The 17,102-nt window shown below is 54.3% G+C and overlaps 1 protein-coding gene across 1 annotated transcript; it reads right to left on the bottom strand.

Annotated features, from left to right (window-relative positions):
• Window positions 1-1,839: 1,839 nt before the first annotated feature.
• Window positions 1,840-4,594, bottom strand: LOC146395847 (protein FAM90A12-like). The gene is made up of 4 exons (XM_084999097.1): window positions 4,475-4,594; window positions 3,830-4,029; window positions 3,307-3,409; window positions 1,840-2,715 (listed from the first exon to the last, which is right to left on the bottom strand). The coding sequence occupies exons 1-4, from the start codon at window positions 4,592-4,594 to the stop codon at window positions 1,840-1,842; spliced, it is 1,299 nt and encodes a 432-aa protein (XP_084855223.1).
• Window positions 4,595-17,102: the final 12,508 nt, after the last annotated feature.

Here is a 17,102-nt window from a genome sequence, read left to right as displayed (position 1 = left end):
TAGATACGCCAAAGTCTGTGTTGTGTTCTAAATAAAGTCAGATGCCAAGAAAGGACTCTTTTCCACATGGAAGGGTAGGGGGATGTTTACCTTCAGCCAGAGCATCCAGGATTTTTCTAGATTGGATGGGGAGCCCCGGCCACCTTTGCTGTCAAGGGATTTGCAGGGTGTCCTAGGACTGCCCGAGTTTCAGGAAACTGTGTCCCTCAGGGGTCCCTGCCCACCTGCAGCTCCATTGTAAGGTACAGAGGGAGCTCTCTGGCCACCTGCACAATCTTGAACTTCCAAGGCTTCCAAGAGAGCCCCAGATCTCCGTGTGCTGACCTGTTCCACCCCGGACAATCCCGGAGCACAGAGCATGACTCCCTGAACTGCAGTGGTGGAGACCCAGCCACTGAGCTGTCCTGACACTGAGGGCGCTGGACAGCCAGGTGGCGGGACACCTCAGCTGGTCGCCAAGGCTGCTGTAGCACTCGGAGGTCGTGCTCAACACAGGCAGCAGGCCAGGCTCCTGAACCCCCAGTGGGACCATGTGAGTCCGAGTCCTGCTTTCCTGACAGGGGGTCCCACCCAGTCACCCACCCCACCCTCTTGCTGAAAACATTTGAGTGTCCGGTGGCAGGCCAGGCCACTGTCCCCTCTACCCCTAAGCGTGGTCCTGCCATTCAGGGCTTCTCCCAGGAGTCCCCAAGCCTTTCATTATCTTTTTTTTCCCCTGGGCTATTTGAAAGGCTATTTTCTTTCTTTTTTTTTTTTTGCAAGCAGGAGATTGTTTAACCAGGTTTTGCTTTACTCCGTCTGAATATTTGGGGTCCAGTAAGGATAATGAGCTGCCTGCTGTCACCTGGGTAGGTGGAAGGACCTCTATCATCCCAATTTGTTTGGTTTTCATGAATTTTATTGGAGTGTAGGTGACTCACAAAGTCGTGTTAGTTTCAGGTGTCCAGCAAAGTGAATCGGCCACACGTGTACACATATATCCATTCTTTTTCAGATTCTTTCTCATCTGGGCCATCACGAGTACATGAAAACCCCCACCCAAGTCCAGTGTGGCCAGGGTGAGAATAACCCAGTGATGCTTCTCCCATCTTCTATGCATGCAACTCACACCGGACATGGGGAATGCGCATACAGTGACCCTGGGATCCGGGAGAGCCTGAGACTCTGTATTTTTCCTCAGCCTCAGTGCATCCCAAGCTCCTCTTTCCTCTCAGTTACATAATCTGTGTTGAGTCAAAATGACCATTAAGATGACCCCCAAGGCTGAGAAATGAAAACCACATACAATGTGTCCTATACAGGAGAACTTTATTGAAATCGAAGCAAATTTTGAAAACAAAGCTTAAAAGTAAAATTTAATGAAAAATAATAACCCAAGCACCTTGGGAATTCCCCCCCACCCGGATTTACAAGGAGTGAACTCCCAGAGCCCACAGGTCTCAGCTCAGGACAGGGTACCGCTCACATTCTGCAAAGCACACAGTTGTGTCCTGTAGCCTGGTTCCAAAAGTTCAGACATTTGCCACCAAATACAGAACACTATAGCTTCCTACTAACACAACAGTGACAACTGACTCCTATATTTATCGCAATGACTTGAAAGGGGGTTAGATTCACAAAAAAAACTTGGCATTCCAGTTTGGGAAGCACCAATTGGAATATGCCCATAATTCCATCCTGAGAAAGCACAGCATTTGCAGGTGCATGTCCCCGGGTCTGGTCTGGGTTTGCACCCACCAGAAGTGAAGAACCACTGACTTATAGGGACAGGCCGCTCCCTGTGACTTCCTCTCCTCAGGGAATCATCACCTCCAGGGCACCTGGGGCTGGAGGACAGTCTTAGTGGCCATGGGTATGTCCCTCCCAGTCACTCTCTTCGGAGGAAGAGGACACCTGAAGGTCCTCGTGGAGAACACTCCAGGAGCCTGGGGTGCGGGGACACTCAGGCTCGCTGCAGTCAGGGGGGCTCAGAGCCAGAGGGGCTGGCTTCTCAGCAGGCGGGGGAGGCATCTGGCCATGGGTGTCTCCCTCCGAGTCACTCTCTTCGGAGGAAGAGGACACCTGAAGGTCCTCGTGGAGAACACTCCAGGAGCCTGGGGTGCGGGGACACTCAGGCTCGCTGCAGTCAGGGGGGCTCAGAGCCAGAGGGGCTGGCTTCTCAGCAGGCGGGGGCAGGGGAGGCCCCATGTACCTGCAGTTCCACCAGCCTTTGCCTACTCTCCTGAAGAGCATCCTGAGAGGCTGGCCTGGAACAAGGCTAGTGGGCTGAGGTTGGGCTGGGGTGCAGGCTTGGATGGTGTTGGAGACAGATCTGCCTAGTGGAGGCTGTGGGGCAGGGCTTTGCAGCTGGGCAGGTGTCTTCCTGGTCACGTGGGGCTTCACTGTGGTTCCACATCCAGTGGTAGTGCGATTAAGCTGGAGATGCTGGAAGGCCCCCAGGTTTGATGTCAGCAAGTTCTTCCAGGGGGTTCTTGCAGGGCTGAGTCTAGGTTTCTTTTGGGGGTGCAGACAAGGCTGGATGGAGCTCTGGGCAGATCTCTTGCCTGGAGCCTGGATGCTGCTGCGGGGGTGCTGCAGCAGACTTTTCCTGCCGAGAGCCACCAAAGGCTGGGTGGAGTTCGGGTCATCTTTCCTGACAGGTGGCCTACTTGGCTGCTCCAGTTCCAGGAGGGATTTCCTCTTGGGTGGCTGGATGAGCATTGGCCTGTGAGGATGCTGTAGCAGAAGACAAAACAGAACAACTGAAATTAGAATTGCCTCACCGTCCAATAAAAACGCAAAGTACCTGACACACAAGTCACAGGATTCAATTTCTACATGGTGAGGTATGCAACCTCAGGGGTGAGCATGAAAACGAGCATGACAGCATCACCTGGATACATTTACACATCAACTAGGAAAACAGAAAGATTCCAACAGTGCCTCTTGTTTAAAAAAAAGAGGAACCAAGGCTTTTTGTCCCCTCTTCGAGGGACTGTACACAGCTTGGTGTTTTGCAGGCACTGATGGCAAATAGAGTTTTGAGGGACAGTTTTGCAGGATGTGTCACAGTTATAGCCATGTGGTCTAACGTGAGGGAGGCTACTTACAGGACGCTACTGGCATCATCACCTCCACTTCCCCACAGCACACACTGCCAGACCTGCAAGTCAGAATGCAAATCAAAGAAACCCAGGAAAATGCCATCTGAAAACTACTCTGAGGGATCACATTGGTGGGGAAAGACTGGTACAACTTCCCTCCCACAGGAGGAGAGGGAGGCCAACCAGGGTTGCCCAGGGGAGAGAGCGGGACCCAGGGACTCACCCTCACATAGTCGCAGGATTCCGTCACTTCCTTCCAGCACCACTGCTGCCCCTGTGGTCTCCCAGGAAGTCTCTGGAGTAACTTCAGCTGATGCCCCGCTTGCCTGCAGAACAAAGCACGTTAAGCGGCAGGATCCCAAGATCTCCTTGTCACATTTGGGACAGACAACCCCGTGGCCTCTCCTAGTTTGGGGCTGTTGTACCAACCCCTCTTCCCTCATCTCACATCCTTCCCCCACCTCCAGGGACACCTCCAGGTTTTCCCAGGACACTCCTCCTCTTTGTCTCTCTGGCTCGGGTGCCTCTCATGTACAAAGCTGCATATATATGTTCTCCACCTCCCTGGAGTGACCTCGAGGCGTATTAGGAACTCCTGAGTGTGGCCCCCTGAGGATGTAGCCCCTGCCTGTCTCCTCAGTGTTCCCACCCTTCCTAGACCTGGCTGAACTCACGGTGTAGAAAAGGAGGGAAGAGTCTGCAGCGCGTTCATCCCAAAGCCTGGTGCCACCTCCCCCATGGCTCACCGTGGCCTCTGCTCCTTGTCTCTCTCAGCCAGGTTACAGGTCCTCAGGGTCTGCAGGACTTGAAGCTTCCGTGGTTCCAGATTCTCCTTCCCGAGTCTGCAACCCAAGGGTTGGGGGGCCAGGGCCCCTTGCCAGCGCTTCATGGGGCACCGGACACTACTTGCTTTGTGTCCAAAGGCTCCGCAGTCCCTGCACTTCACCTGTGGGTGGAGGAGAAAAAGGTCAGGGAGTCAGCAGAAATCATGGGCACGTGTCCAGAGACAGTGCAAGGACAGACGGAGAGAGGCGAATATGGATTCTGGAGAAAGGACAGAAGCACATGGTTCATTAGGTGCCAGGATCTTCCTGATACTCTGGGGCTTCCCACTGCCTTTGTTAGGGAGCATCTCAAGAGGAAGGGCTGGAGGTCTCAGCGGGAACAGAAAGACCCAGATGGGAAGGTTTGGATAAGACCAGGCAGGACATAACACTAAGGAAGGGTCAGCTGGTTCTGGCCCAGGTTGCCTGAGGAGCAGATCCCAAGGCAACTGCCTTTGGGTGGGAATGGACAAGTGAGTGATGGAGCCGCCGGGACATTCCAGGTCCAAACCCTGACTCTGGAGCCCAAGCCACCCCTGATTCCCCATGGTCTCGACCCGCACGTACCCTAGGGTCTTCATCCTGTGGTGCAGGAGCCCTCTGACCCCCTGGTCCTGGGGGTCGCTTCGTTGCTTTCTGGGCTTGACAGGATCTCCAGGTCCTAGACTGTGTGCAACGACTGGCCATCGTCCACAGCTCCTTGGAGAGTCAATCTTAATTTGTGGATTGTCTCTGTATAAAGAGAGAAAACTTTGAAATTCAGGCAGAGACACAAGTCACCCAGGTCCGCCCTGTCCCAAATAATGGTCCGGGGGACCTCACGGCCAATAAACACATCCAGGTTTCTGACACTTTGACTCCTCCTGCCCAGACAGTTCCCCGTTGTCTCCTGATTACCTGCCCACAGGTTAGGACCCTGGCTTTGTTAGAAGTTCCAGGCAGAACTCTGAATTTAGATTTGCATCCTTGGAAGACTAATTTGAGAGACTATGTTTATGTGTCCCACAATGCAATCTAAGAGATAAAAGAAGACAAGATTTCCCCACGTGGACACAAATAATTATGCTATGGGAAGGCTACCTGTACTATCATGGCACAGACGCTTGAAAATCAAAACCAAGTATCATAACCTCTTAAAGTTCTGACTCTCGTATTCAATATCAGAGAATGAAATTTTCAAATAAAAATTCACTGAAAATAATTATTTTATTCTCTATGCGATTAGAAGATTCACTGCTGAGGATCTGGACTGTTTTCTGAAAAGTATTGTGTTTTTGCCTAGTTACTAATAATGTGAAAGCCACCTTTGAACCAAGGATGAGCAAGTAATTTCCTAGGCATTCAATGCCCAAAGACGGTCCCAACAAGTTTTCATAACTGCTCCTCCAGTGCCAACTTCAGTGTGCCAGGATGCTAAACTCCTTAGCGTTTGAATCCTCACGTAATAACAGCATTCAGAAAGATGTATTTGTCAGCCTCTGTTCTCAGAATTCCTACTGAAATTAAATTATCTAGATCATTCTCTGACACAACACCTGAAACTCAACTTAAAAGGAGTTAAAGATTTGCATAAAACCTGAAACAGTAAAACGCCTAGAAGAAAACAAAGGCAATTTGCTCTTTAACAAAGTGTCCAATCAACAGAAACATGGGTGATGAAAAATAGTACATATAGTCAATAGAAATCTATCCAGCCACCAATAAGTTGAAATGTTGTTACTTTCACCAACAAAGGAACCTTACTGTTATGAGGCTGATGAAGTAACTCAGATGCAAAAGGCTTCACTTCTATTTAGAATGCTCAGACCAAATAAAAAGGAAATAAACCACGCGCTCCATGAACAAACCAAATGACCAAAAAAACCCCCACAGGCCCACAGAAGAGAACAGAGGATACTTGAAAGGAAGCTTGTGGACAAAGGCACATGGTAAATGAGCTCTAATATGTGGAGACAGAGAATAAGGAATATTTTGGTGGTGAGCATGAATAATGTTTACAAAATTTGAAATCTAGTATTATACAAATTAAACATCGAATATGAATAGTCAATGTTATTTAATTTTACAAATAATATGATAAGCAAAACCTAACCTATTGACAAGCCAAGTCGTTATGTATCATTACTAAAATTTTCTTCCCTGGAGAGATATGCTGCATGCCAAATGTAAAGCAAACGATGACAAAATTAAGCATAGTTTCTCCTATCTTTCACTATATTCCAAAAGATCGGGGGGGTGTGTGTGTGTGAAATACCTCAAGTGGAGGAAATAAAGCATTCTTGGTGTTTGAGGTAGTTTCAAGGGGAAATGGCCCTTAGCTCTCCAGGTGTCGTCTAACCCAAAGTCACATGGCCTTTAGCTTTTCCTAATCGGTCAAGGAGAGTGGCCACTTTTGAACCTAAAACATCATCAAGGCACCTATAAAAAGACCAAAATCTGGACTTGACTCATCTGTGGAACACAAAACAAACAAACAAACAAGCAAGCAAGCAAACAAAGGACTGAAAAAGGTGAGAGGAAATTGAAGGGCAGACTAACACACATCTCTTCAGAAAACAGACCAGTAAATGTGTGATGGGAAACACCAGGGGGCCTAACTGGTGAAAGGGTCTCAGGTTGGTAAGAGAAAACAACCAGAGATTGTGGTGCCGAGCACTTTTATGTTCAAGTGGCTTGCGATGTATTTTTTGACACAGAAAATCTTCTATTGAATGATAAAGGAAAGAAAACATTCCAGGTACCAATTTAGATAATCCATGTCCATATGTTGGGCAAAATGATGACCTACTTGTGTACAGGTGGAATCCAAAGGATTATCTGAATAAAAAATTAAATAAAAAATGGAAACCAGTTGTGTACCTCCTGTCTATCAGGGAATGCTCCACAAAGTGGCTGCTGGACGCATTTGAATGCAACATATGAAACTGTGAATGTGGATGAGGAAAGGGCAACGGGGGAACTGCACGTACTTGTCTGAGCCTATTCTGCTACAAATTGACATGGCATTTCAGTGTTCTACACCATCAAGGAGACCAGTCACATTGAGTCTATTACATATGGAGTGCACCATGAGAAAAACTAGTATTGGTCGAAGATACTCATGTATACAACGCATAGAAACTCACAGAAAAGCAGAGAAGCGAAGAAAAACAAAAAAACAAAAACAAAAAAAAAGGAGAGAAGAGTAGAGGAGAGCAGAAGAAACACCCCGTCAGTGAAGAGACCAAAGGATCACTGGAGGAAAAAAAACCAAAAAAACCCCAACAAAACAGAGGGGGCCAAATGTGTCAAAAGTATCAACAGATTGGTAGGTGAGAAAGAAAATTAGTGGTACCAAGGGTACTGATGTATGAATGGATGGAAAAATATATTGATAAATGCAGAAATAAGCTCTTCTACTACAAAAAAAAAGAGATTCACAAAAGAAAAGAGTAAGTTTCCAAGGAAAGAATAAGAGCCAGCATATTTAACCACAAGACTTTGTATTGCTGAATTTCTCCAAGGGAATAGCCTAAGAACAAGAAAGGTGGTGACGCCCAGGGTCCCTTGCAGAAGAATCAGCTGAAAAGGTGGATGAGGAGAGGGTGCAGGGTGGAGGAGGTACCTGCCCTTTCTTGCCTGACCAAGTCCTGTGGCAAAGTCACACGACATTATTGGATCGACAGTTGTCATGGAATCATTTCACTTTGAGCGATGAAGTCTGGAATTTGTTTGAGAAAATGCTTGCATCTCCAGATACACTCATCTGTGCAAAACCAAACATATCCCACAATGGCACAGAAGTGCAAACCACAAGGAGGAAAGCAAAGGACAGAAGGGAAGACATCCTTTCACAAAGCCCCCAGTGCATAACTTGGAAAACTGCCTCTCCACAGGCTGGGAGGTGAGAAAAAGCCAAGAGAAAGGAGACCACGATAAGGAGCTGATTTGGGCCCGTAAAAGTTTTCTCCACTAATAAATATACACAACTGCCATAAAGAATGCTAAGATGAAAAAGAAGAAAATGCGATGATGAAAGACCAGAGTGAGCATCCCAAGAGTGAGATCCCAGGCCCCAAAGGGTCTCAGAAAGGTGGCTGCCCTCCCGGCTCCAGGACTGAATGTGCGGCCTGAAAGCGGGCCTCCGTCGCAAGGGACCATGGGGGAACCGCCTTCTCCCGCCTGATCCAGTCACGTGGCAAAGTCACATGACCTTGAGGGGAACTGCAACATTCCAGGGGGCCTCCCACACCGAGCCTACTAAGTCTGGAATCCACCTGGGGAAAACGCTTGCATCTCTTGCCTGCACTCCTCTGCGCAACACCCACCACGCTCCCCAAAGGCACAGAAGTGCAAACGTTGAGGGAGGAAAGCGAAGGACAGAAGGCAACACCCCCCTTCACAGAAGAGACCCGTGGATTCGTCCCCAAGCGGCAGGGGGGCTCCGATGGTAAAGCGCCTCCACAGCTTGGTGACTGAGGAAATGCAGAGGCCCTGGCGTCCAGGGTCTTTTGTCCATCCTGCTGTCCTTCAAACGGCTGCCTCGACACAGAGAACCTCTCGCCTCTTCTGCCGGGAAGGATACCGGAATGAAGAAAGTCAAGATGGCAAGGCAGAGGATCCAGGCCCACACGTTCAGCCACAGGACTGACTGTCTGCTGCTGGATTTCTCCGAGGGATTTGCCCGAGAACCCGATCGCATCAGACCCGAAACCCAGCCGTGTACCTCCTGTCCTCCAAGAGCTTCTCAAAAAGTGGCTGTTCCCCAGGCTCCCTTGGAGAAGATGCAGCTGAATTGGGGGATGAGGAAAGGGGGCGGGGTGGGGGTATGTTCCCCTTCTTGCCTGACCCTGGCCTGGTGCACACTGGCATGCCCGTTCTTGGATCGAGAGCTTTCAAGGACGCCTCTCCCGTTGAGTGAGGAAGTCTGGAGATCGCTTTGACAACAGGCTTCCCTCTCTGGGCGACACGCGTGTGTGCAACACCAAACCTGCCCCACAATGGCACAGAAGTGCAAACCCCAAGGAGGAGAGCAAAGGACAGCAGAGAAGGCGTCCTCTCACAAAGCGCCCAGTGCACCCGTCAGGAACGAGCAGGGGGTCCCAGCGGCTTAACAGCCTCTCCACAGGCTGGGGAGTGAGAGAAAGCCAAGAGGCTGGTGCCAAGCATAAGCAGGGGATTTGGGCCCCCAAGGGTCTTCGTCATCCCCAAACAATCCACCACGGCCAGGAGGAATGGTTGACCAAAGCCCACGGGGCGAGAACCCAGGCCCCAAACCCTTGAGCCTCGGGACGAACCGTGTGTCCGCTGGTGGGGTTCTCCGAGGGATTAGCCGAGCAACGAAGTCCCGTCAGGCCTGCAATGCAGCCGGGTAGCCCCTGTCTGTCGGGAGAGTCTCAGAAAGGTGGCTGCTCTCCAGGCTCCAGGACTGAATGTGCGGCCTGAAAGCGGGCCTCCCTCGCAAGGGACCATGGGGGAACCGCCTTCTCCCGCCTGATCCAGTCACGTGGCAAAGTCACATGACCTTGAGGGGAACTGCAACATTCCAGGGGGCCTCCCACACCGAGCCTACTAAGTCTGGAATCCACCTGGGGAAAACGCTTGCATCTCTTGCCTGCACTCCTCTGCGCAACACCCACCACGCTCCCCAAAGGCACAGAAGTGCAAACGTTGAGGGAGGAAAGCGAAGGACAGAAGGCAACACCCCCCTTCACAGAAGAGACCCGTGGATTCGTCCCCAAGCGGCAGGGGGGCTCCGATGGTAAAGCGCCTCCACAGCTTGGTGACTGAGGAAATGCAGAGGCCCTGGCGTCCAGGGTCTTTTGTCCATCCTGCTGTCCTTCAAACGGCTGCCTCGACACAGAGAACCTCTCGCCTCTTCTGCCGGGAAGGATACCGGAATGAAGAAAGTCAAGATGGCAAGGCAGAGGATCCAGGCCCACACGTTCAGCCACAGGACTGACTGTCTGCTGCTGGATTTCTCCGAGGGATTCGCCCGAGAACCCGATCGCATCAGACCCGAAACCCAGCCGTGTACCTCCTGTCCTCCAAGAGCTTCTCAAAAAGTGGCTGTTCCCCAGGCTCCCTTGGAGAAGATGCAGCTGAATTGGGGGATGAGGAAAGGGGGCGGGGTGGGGGTATGTTCCCCTTCTTGCCTGACCCTGGCCTGGTGCACACTGGCATGCCCGTTCTTGGATCGAGAGCTTTCAAGGACGCCTCTCCCGTTGAGTGAGGAAGTCTGGAGATCGCTTTGACAACAGGCTTCCCTCTCTGGGCGACACGCGTGTGTGCAACACCAAACCTGCCCCACAATGGCACAGAAGTGCAAACCCCAAGGAGGAGAGCAAAGGACAGCAGAGAAGGCGTCCTCTCACAAAGCGCCCAGTGCACCCGTCAGGAACGAGCAGGGGGTCCCAGCGGCTTAACAGCCTCTCCACAGGCTGGGGAGTGAGAGAAAGCCAAGAGGCTGGTGCCAAGCATAAGCAGGGGATTTGGGCCCCCAAGGGTCTTCGTCATCCCCAAACAATCCACCACGGCCAGGAGGAATGGTTGACCAAAGCCCACGGGGCGAGAACCCAGGCCCCAAACCCTTGAGCCTCGGGACGAACCGTGTGTCCGCTGGTGGGGTTCTCCGAGGGATTAGCCGAGCAACGAAGTCCCGTCAGGCCTGCAATGCAGCCGGGTAGCCCCTGTCTGTCGGGAGAGTCTCAGAAAGGTGGCTGCTCTCCAGGCTCCAGGACTGAATGTGCGGCCTGAAAGCGGGCCTCCCTCGCAAGGGACCATGGGGGAACCGCCTTCTCCCGCCTGATCCAGTCACGTGGCAAAGTCACATGACCTTGAGGGGAACTGCAACATTCCAGGGGGCCTCCCACACCGAGCCTACTAAGTCTGGAATCCACCTGGGGAAAACGCTTGCATCTCTTGCCTGCACTCCTCTGCGCAACACCCACCACGCTCCCCAAAGGCACAGAAGTGCAAACGTTGAGGGAGGAAAGCGAAGGACAGAAGGCAACACCCCCCTTCACAGAAGAGACCCGTGGATTCGTCCCCAAGCGGCAGGGGGGCTCCGATGGTAAAGCGCCTCCACAGCTTGGTGACTGAGGAAATGCAGAGGCCCTGGCGTCCAGGGTCTTTTGTCCATCCTGCTGTCCTTCAAACGGCTGCCTCGACACAGAGAACCTCTCGCCTCTTCTGCCGGGAAGGATACCGGAATGAAGAAAGTCAAGATGGCAAGGCAGAGGATCCAGGCCCACACGTTCAGCCACAGGACTGACTGTCTGCTGCTGGATTTCTCCGAGGGATTCGCCCGAGAACCCGATCGCATCAGACCCGAAACCCAGCCGTGTACCTCCTGTCCTCCAAGAGCTTCTCAAAAAGTGGCTGTTCCCCAGGCTCCCTTGGAGAAGATGCAGCTGAATTGGGGGATGAGGAAAGGGGGCGGGGTGGGGGTATGTTCCCCTTCTTGCCTGACCCTGGCCTGGTGCACATTGGCATGCCCGTTCTTGGATCGAGAGCTTTCAAGGACGCCTCTCCCGTTGAGTGAGGAAGTCTGGAGATCGCTTTGACAACAGGCTTCCCTCTCTGGGCGACACGCGTGTGTGCAACACCAAACCTGCCCCACAATGGCACAGAAGTGCAAACCCCAAGGAGGAAAGCAAAGGACAGCAGAGAAGGCGTCCTCTCACAAAGCGCCCAGTGCACCCGTCAGGAACGCGCAGGGGGTCCCAGCGGCTTAACAGCCTCTCCACAGGCTGGGGAGTGAGAGAAAGCCAAGAGGCTGGTGCCAAGCATAAGCAGGGGATTTGGGCCCCCAAGGGTCTTCGTCATCCCCAAACAATCCACCACGGCCAGGAGGAATGGTTGACCAAAGCCCACGGGGCGAGAACCCAGGCCCCAAACCCTTGAGCCTCGGGACGAACCGTGTGTCCGCTGGTGGGGTTCTCCGAGGGATTAGCCGAGCAACGAAGTCCCGTCAGGCCTGCAATGCAGCCGGGTAGCCCCTGTCTGTCGGGAGAGTCTCAGAAAGGTGGCTGCTCTCCAGGCTCCAGGACTGAATGTGCGGCCTGAAAGCGGGCCTCCCTCGCAAGGGACCATGGGGGAACCGCCTTCTCCCGCCTGATCCAGTCACGTGGCAAAGTCACATGACCTTGAGGGGAACTGCAACATTCCAGGGGGCCTCCCACACCGAGCCTACTAAGTCTGGAATCCACCTGGGGAAAACGCTTGCATCTCTTGCCTGCACTCCTCTGCGCAACACCCACCACGCTCCCCAAAGGCACAGAAGTGCAAACGTTGAGGGAGGAAAGCGAAGGACAGAAGGCAACACCCCCCTTCACAGAAGAGACCCGTGGATTCGTCCCCAAGCGGCAGGGGGGCTCCGATGGTAAAGCGCCTCCACAGCTTGGTGACTGAGGAAATGCAGAGGCCCTGGCGTCCAGGGTCTTTTGTCCATCCTGCTGTCCTTCAAACGGCTGCCTCGACACAGAGAACCTCTCGCCTCTTCTGCCGGGAAGGATACCGGAATGAAGAAAGTCAAGATGGCAAGGCAGAGGATCCAGGCCCACACGTTCAGCCACAGGACTGACTGTCTGCTGCTGGATTTCTCCGAGGGATTCGCCCGAGAACCCGATCGCATCAGACCCGAAACCCAGCCGTGTACCTCCTGTCCTCCAAGAGCTTCTCAAAAAGTGGCTGTTCCCCAGGCTCCCTTGGAGAAGATGCAGCTGAATTGGGGGATGAGGAAAGGGGGCGGGGTGGGGGTATGTTCCCCTTCTTGCCTGACCCTGGCCTGGTGCACACTGGCATGCCCGTTCTTGGATCGAGAGCTTTCAAGGACGCCTCTCCCGTTGAGTGAGGAAGTCTGGAGATCGCTTTGACAACAGGCTTCCCTCTCTGGGCGACACGCGTGTGTGCAACACCAAACCTGCCCCACAATGGCACAGAAGTGCAAACCCCAAGGAGGAAAGCAAAGGACAGCAGAGAAGGCGTCCTCTCACAAAGCGCCCAGTGCACCCGTCAGGAACGCGCAGGGGGTCCCAGCGGCTTAACAGCCTCTCCACAGGCTGGGGAGTGAGAGAAAGCCAAGAGGCTGGTGCCAAGCATAAGCAGGGGATTTGGGCCCCCAAGGGTCTTCGTCATCCCCAAACAATCCACCACGGCCAGGAGGAATGGTTGACCAAAGCCCACGGGGCGAGAACCCAGGCCCCAAACCCTTGAGCCTCGGGACGAACCGTGTGTCCGCTGGTGGGGTTCTCCGAGGGATTAGCCGAGCAACGAAGTCCCGTCAGGCCTGCAATGCAGCCGGGTAGCCCCTGTCTGTCGGGAGAGTCTCAGAAAGGTGGCTGCTCTCCAGGCTCCAGGACTGAATGTGCGGCCTGAAAGCGGGCCTCCCTCGCAAGGGACCATGGGGGAACCGCCTTCTCCCGCCTGATCCAGTCACGTGGCAAAGTCACATGACCTTGAGGGGAACTGCAACATTCCAGGGGGCCTCCCACACCGAGCCTACTAAGTCTGGAATCCACCTGGGGAAAACGCTTGCATCTCTTGCCTGCACTCCTCTGCGCAACACCCACCACGCTCCCCAAAGGCACAGAAGTGCAAACGTTGAGGGAGGAAAGCGAAGGACAGAAGGCAACACCCCCCTTCACAGAAGAGACCCGTGGATTCGTCCCCAAGCGGCAGGGGGGCTCCGATGGTAAAGCGCCTCCACAGCTTGGTGACTGAGGAAATGCAGAGGCCCTGGCGTCCAGGGTCTTTTGTCCATCCTGCTGTCCTTCAAACGGCTGCCTCGACACAGAGAACCTCTCGCCTCTTCTGCCGGGAAGGATACCGGAATGAAGAAAGTCAAGATGGCAAGGCAGAGGATCCAGGCCCACACGTTCAGCCACAGGACTGACTGTCTGCTGCTGGATTTCTCCGAGGGATTCGCCCGAGAACCCGATCGCATCAGACCCGAAACCCAGCCGTGTACCTCCTGTCCTCCAAGAGCTTCTCAAAAAGTGGCTGTTCCCCAGGCTCCCTTGGAGAAGATGCAGCTGAATTGGGGGATGAGGAAAGGGGGCGGGGTGGGGGTATGTTCCCCTTCTTGCCTGACCCTGGCCTGGTGCACATTGGCATGCCCGTTCTTGGATCGAGAGCTTTCAAGGACGCCTCTCCCGTTGAGTGAGGAAGTCTGGAGATCGCTTTGACAACAGGCTTCCCTCTCTGGGCGACACGCGTGTGTGCAACACCAAACCTGCCCCACAATGGCACAGAAGTGCAAACCCCAAGGAGGAAAGCAAAGGACAGCAGAGAAGGCGTCCTCTCACAAAGCGCCCAGTGCACCCGTCAGGAACGCGCAGGGGGTCCCAGCGGCTTAACAGCCTCTCCACAGGCTGGGGAGTGAGAGAAAGCCAAGAGGCTGGTGCCAAGCATAAGCAGGGGATTTGGGCCCCCAAGGGTCTTCGTCATCCCCAAACAATCCACCACGGCCAGGAGGAATGGTTGACCAAAGCCCACGGGGCGAGAACCCAGGCCCCAAACCCTTGAGCCTCGGGACGAACCGTGTGTCCGCTGGTGGGGTTCTCCGAGGGATTAGCCGAGCAACGAAGTCCCGTCAGGCCTGCAATGCAGCCGGGTAGCCCCTGTCTGTCGGGAGAGTCTCAGAAAGGTGGCTGCTCTCCAGGCTCCAGGACTGAATGTGCGGCCTGAAAGCGGGCCTCCCTCGCAAGGGACCATGGGGGAACCGCCTTCTCCCGCCTGATCCAGTCACGTGGCAAAGTCACATGACCTTGAGGGGAACTGCAACATTCCAGGGGGCCTCCCACACCGAGCCTACTAAGTCTGGAATCCACCTGGGGAAAACGCTTGCATCTCTTGCCTGCACTCCTCTGCGCAACACCCACCACGCTCCCCAAAGGCACAGAAGTGCAAACGTTGAGGGAGGAAAGCGAAGGACAGAAGGCAACACCCCCCTTCACAGAAGAGACCCGTGGATTCGTCCCCAAGCGGCAGGGGGGCTCCGATGGTAAAGCGCCTCCACAGCTTGGTGACTGAGGAAATGCAGAGGCCCTGGCGTCCAGGGTCTTTTGTCCATCCTGCTGTCCTTCAAACGGCTGCCTCGACACAGAGAACCTCTCGCCTCTTCTGCCGGGAAGGATACCGGAATGAAGAAAGTCAAGATGGCAAGGCAGAGGATCCAGGCCCACACGTTCAGCCACAGGACTGACTGTCTGCTGCTGGATTTCTCCGAGGGATTCGCCCGAGAACCCGATCGCATCAGACCCGAAACCCAGCCGTGTACCTCCTGTCCTCCAAGAGCTTCTCAAAAAGTGGCTGTTCCCCAGGCTCCCTTGGAGAAGATGCAGCTGAATTGGGGGATGAGGAAAGGGGGCGGGGTGGGGGTATGTTCCCCTTCTTGCCTGACCCTGGCCTGGTGCACATTGGCATGCCCGTTCTTGGATCGAGAGCTTTCAAGGACGCCTCTCCCGTTGAGTGAGGAAGTCTGGAGATCGCTTTGACAACAGGCTTCCCTCTCTGGGCGACACGCGTGTGTGCAACACCAAACCTGCCCCACAATGGCACAGAAGTGCAAACCCCAAGGAGGAAAGCAAAGGACAGCAGAGAAGGCGTCCTCTCACAAAGCGCCCAGTGCACCCGTCAGGAACGCGCAGGGGGTCCCAGCGGCTTAACAGCCTCTCCACAGGCTGGGGAGTGAGAGAAAGCCAAGAGGCTGGTGCCAAGCATAAGCAGGGGATTTGGGCCCCCAAGGGTCTTCGTCATCCCCAAACAATCCACCACGGCCAGGAGGAATGGTTGACCAAAGCCCACGGGGCGAGAACCCAGGCCCCAAACCCTTGAGCCTCGGGACGAACCGTGTGTCCGCTGGTGGGGTTCTCCGAGGGATTAGCCGAGCAACGAAGTCCCGTCAGGCCTGCAATGCAGCCGGGTAGCCCCTGTCTGTCGGGAGAGTCTCAGAAAGGTGGCTGCTCTCCAGGCTCCAGGACTGAATGTGCGGCCTGAAAGCGGGCCTCCCTCGCAAGGGACCATGGGGGAACCGCCTTCTCCCGCCTGATCCAGTCACGTGGCAAAGTCACATGACCTTGAGGGGAACTGCAACATTCCAGGGGGCCTCCCACACCGAGCCTACTAAGTCTGGAATCCACCTGGGGAAAACGCTTGCATCTCTTGCCTGCACTCCTCTGCGCAACACCCACCACGCTCCCCAAAGGCACAGAAGTGCAAACGTTGAGGGAGGAAAGCGAAGGACAGAAGGCAACACCCCCCTTCACAGAAGAGACCCGTGGATTCGTCCCCAAGCGGCAGGGGGGCTCCGATGGTAAAGCGCCTCCACAGCTTGGTGACTGAGGAAATGCAGAGGCCCTGGCGTCCAGGGTCTTTTGTCCATCCTGCTGTCCTTCAAACGGCTGCCTCGACACAGAGAACCTCTCGCCTCTTCTGCCGGGAAGGATACCGGAATGAAGAAAGTCAAGATGGCAAGGCAGAGGATCCAGGCCCACACGTTCAGCCACAGGACTGACTGTCTGCTGCTGGATTTCTCCGAGGGATTCGCCCGAGAACCCGATCGCATCAGACCCGAAACCCAGCCGTGTACCTCCTGTCCTCCAAGAGCTTCTCAAAAAGTGGCTGTTCCCCAGGCTCCCTTGGAGAAGATGCAGCTGAATTGGGGGATGAGGAAAGGGGGCGGGGTGGGGGTATGTTCCCCTTCTTGCCTGACCCTGGCCTGGTGCACATTGGCATGCCCGTTCTTGGATCGAGAGCTTTCAAGGACGCCTCTCCCGTTGAGTGAGGAAGTCTGGAGATCGCTTTGACAACAGGCTTCCCTCTCTGGGCGACACGCGTGTGTGCAACACCAAACCTGCCCCACAATGGCACAGAAGTGCAAACCCCAAGGAGGAAAGCAAAGGACAGCAGAGAAGGCGTCCTCTCACAAAGCGCCCAGTGCACCCGTCAGGAACGCGCAGGGGGTCCCAGCGGCTTAACAGCCTCTCCACAGGCTGGGGAGTGAGAGAAAGCCAAGAGGCTGGTGCCAAGCATAAGCAGGGGATTTGGGCCCCCAAGGGTCTTCGTCATCCCCAAACAATCCACCACGGCCAGGAGGAATGGTTGACCAAAGCCCACGGGGCGAGAACCCAGGCCCCAAACCCTTGAGCCTCGGGACGAACCGTGTGTCCGCTGGTGGGGTTCTCCGAGGGATTAGCCGAGCAACGAAGTCCCG

The sequence above is a fragment of the Sus scrofa genome, chromosome 15 (genome assembly GCF_054392235.1).
Source record: "Sus scrofa isolate SSC_HxYL_T2T_F1_AM1 chromosome 15, Sscrofa_HxYL_maternal_Yorkshire_Landrace_v2.0, whole genome shotgun sequence".
NCBI lineage: Eukaryota > Metazoa > Chordata > Mammalia > Artiodactyla > Suidae > Sus > Sus scrofa.
The sequence above is the reverse complement of the archived record's forward strand: the minus strand, read 5'-3'. Positions and strand labels throughout refer to the sequence as shown.

Excerpts from the sequence above, each read along its gene's own strand:
- LOC146395847 (XM_084999097.1), bottom strand. The coding sequence starts at position 4,594 with ATGGCCAGTCGTTGCACACAGTCTAGGACCTGGAGATCCTGTCAAGCC. Across the intron at positions 4,030-4,474 it reads CACAGGATGAAGACCCTAGG|GTGAAGTGCAGGGACTGCGG; the intron begins GTACGTGCGGGT and ends CTCCACCCACAG. Across the intron at positions 2,716-3,306 it reads AATCCTGCGACTATGTGAGG|CATCCTCACAGGCCAATGCT; the intron begins GTGAGTCCCTGG and ends CTTCTGCTACAG.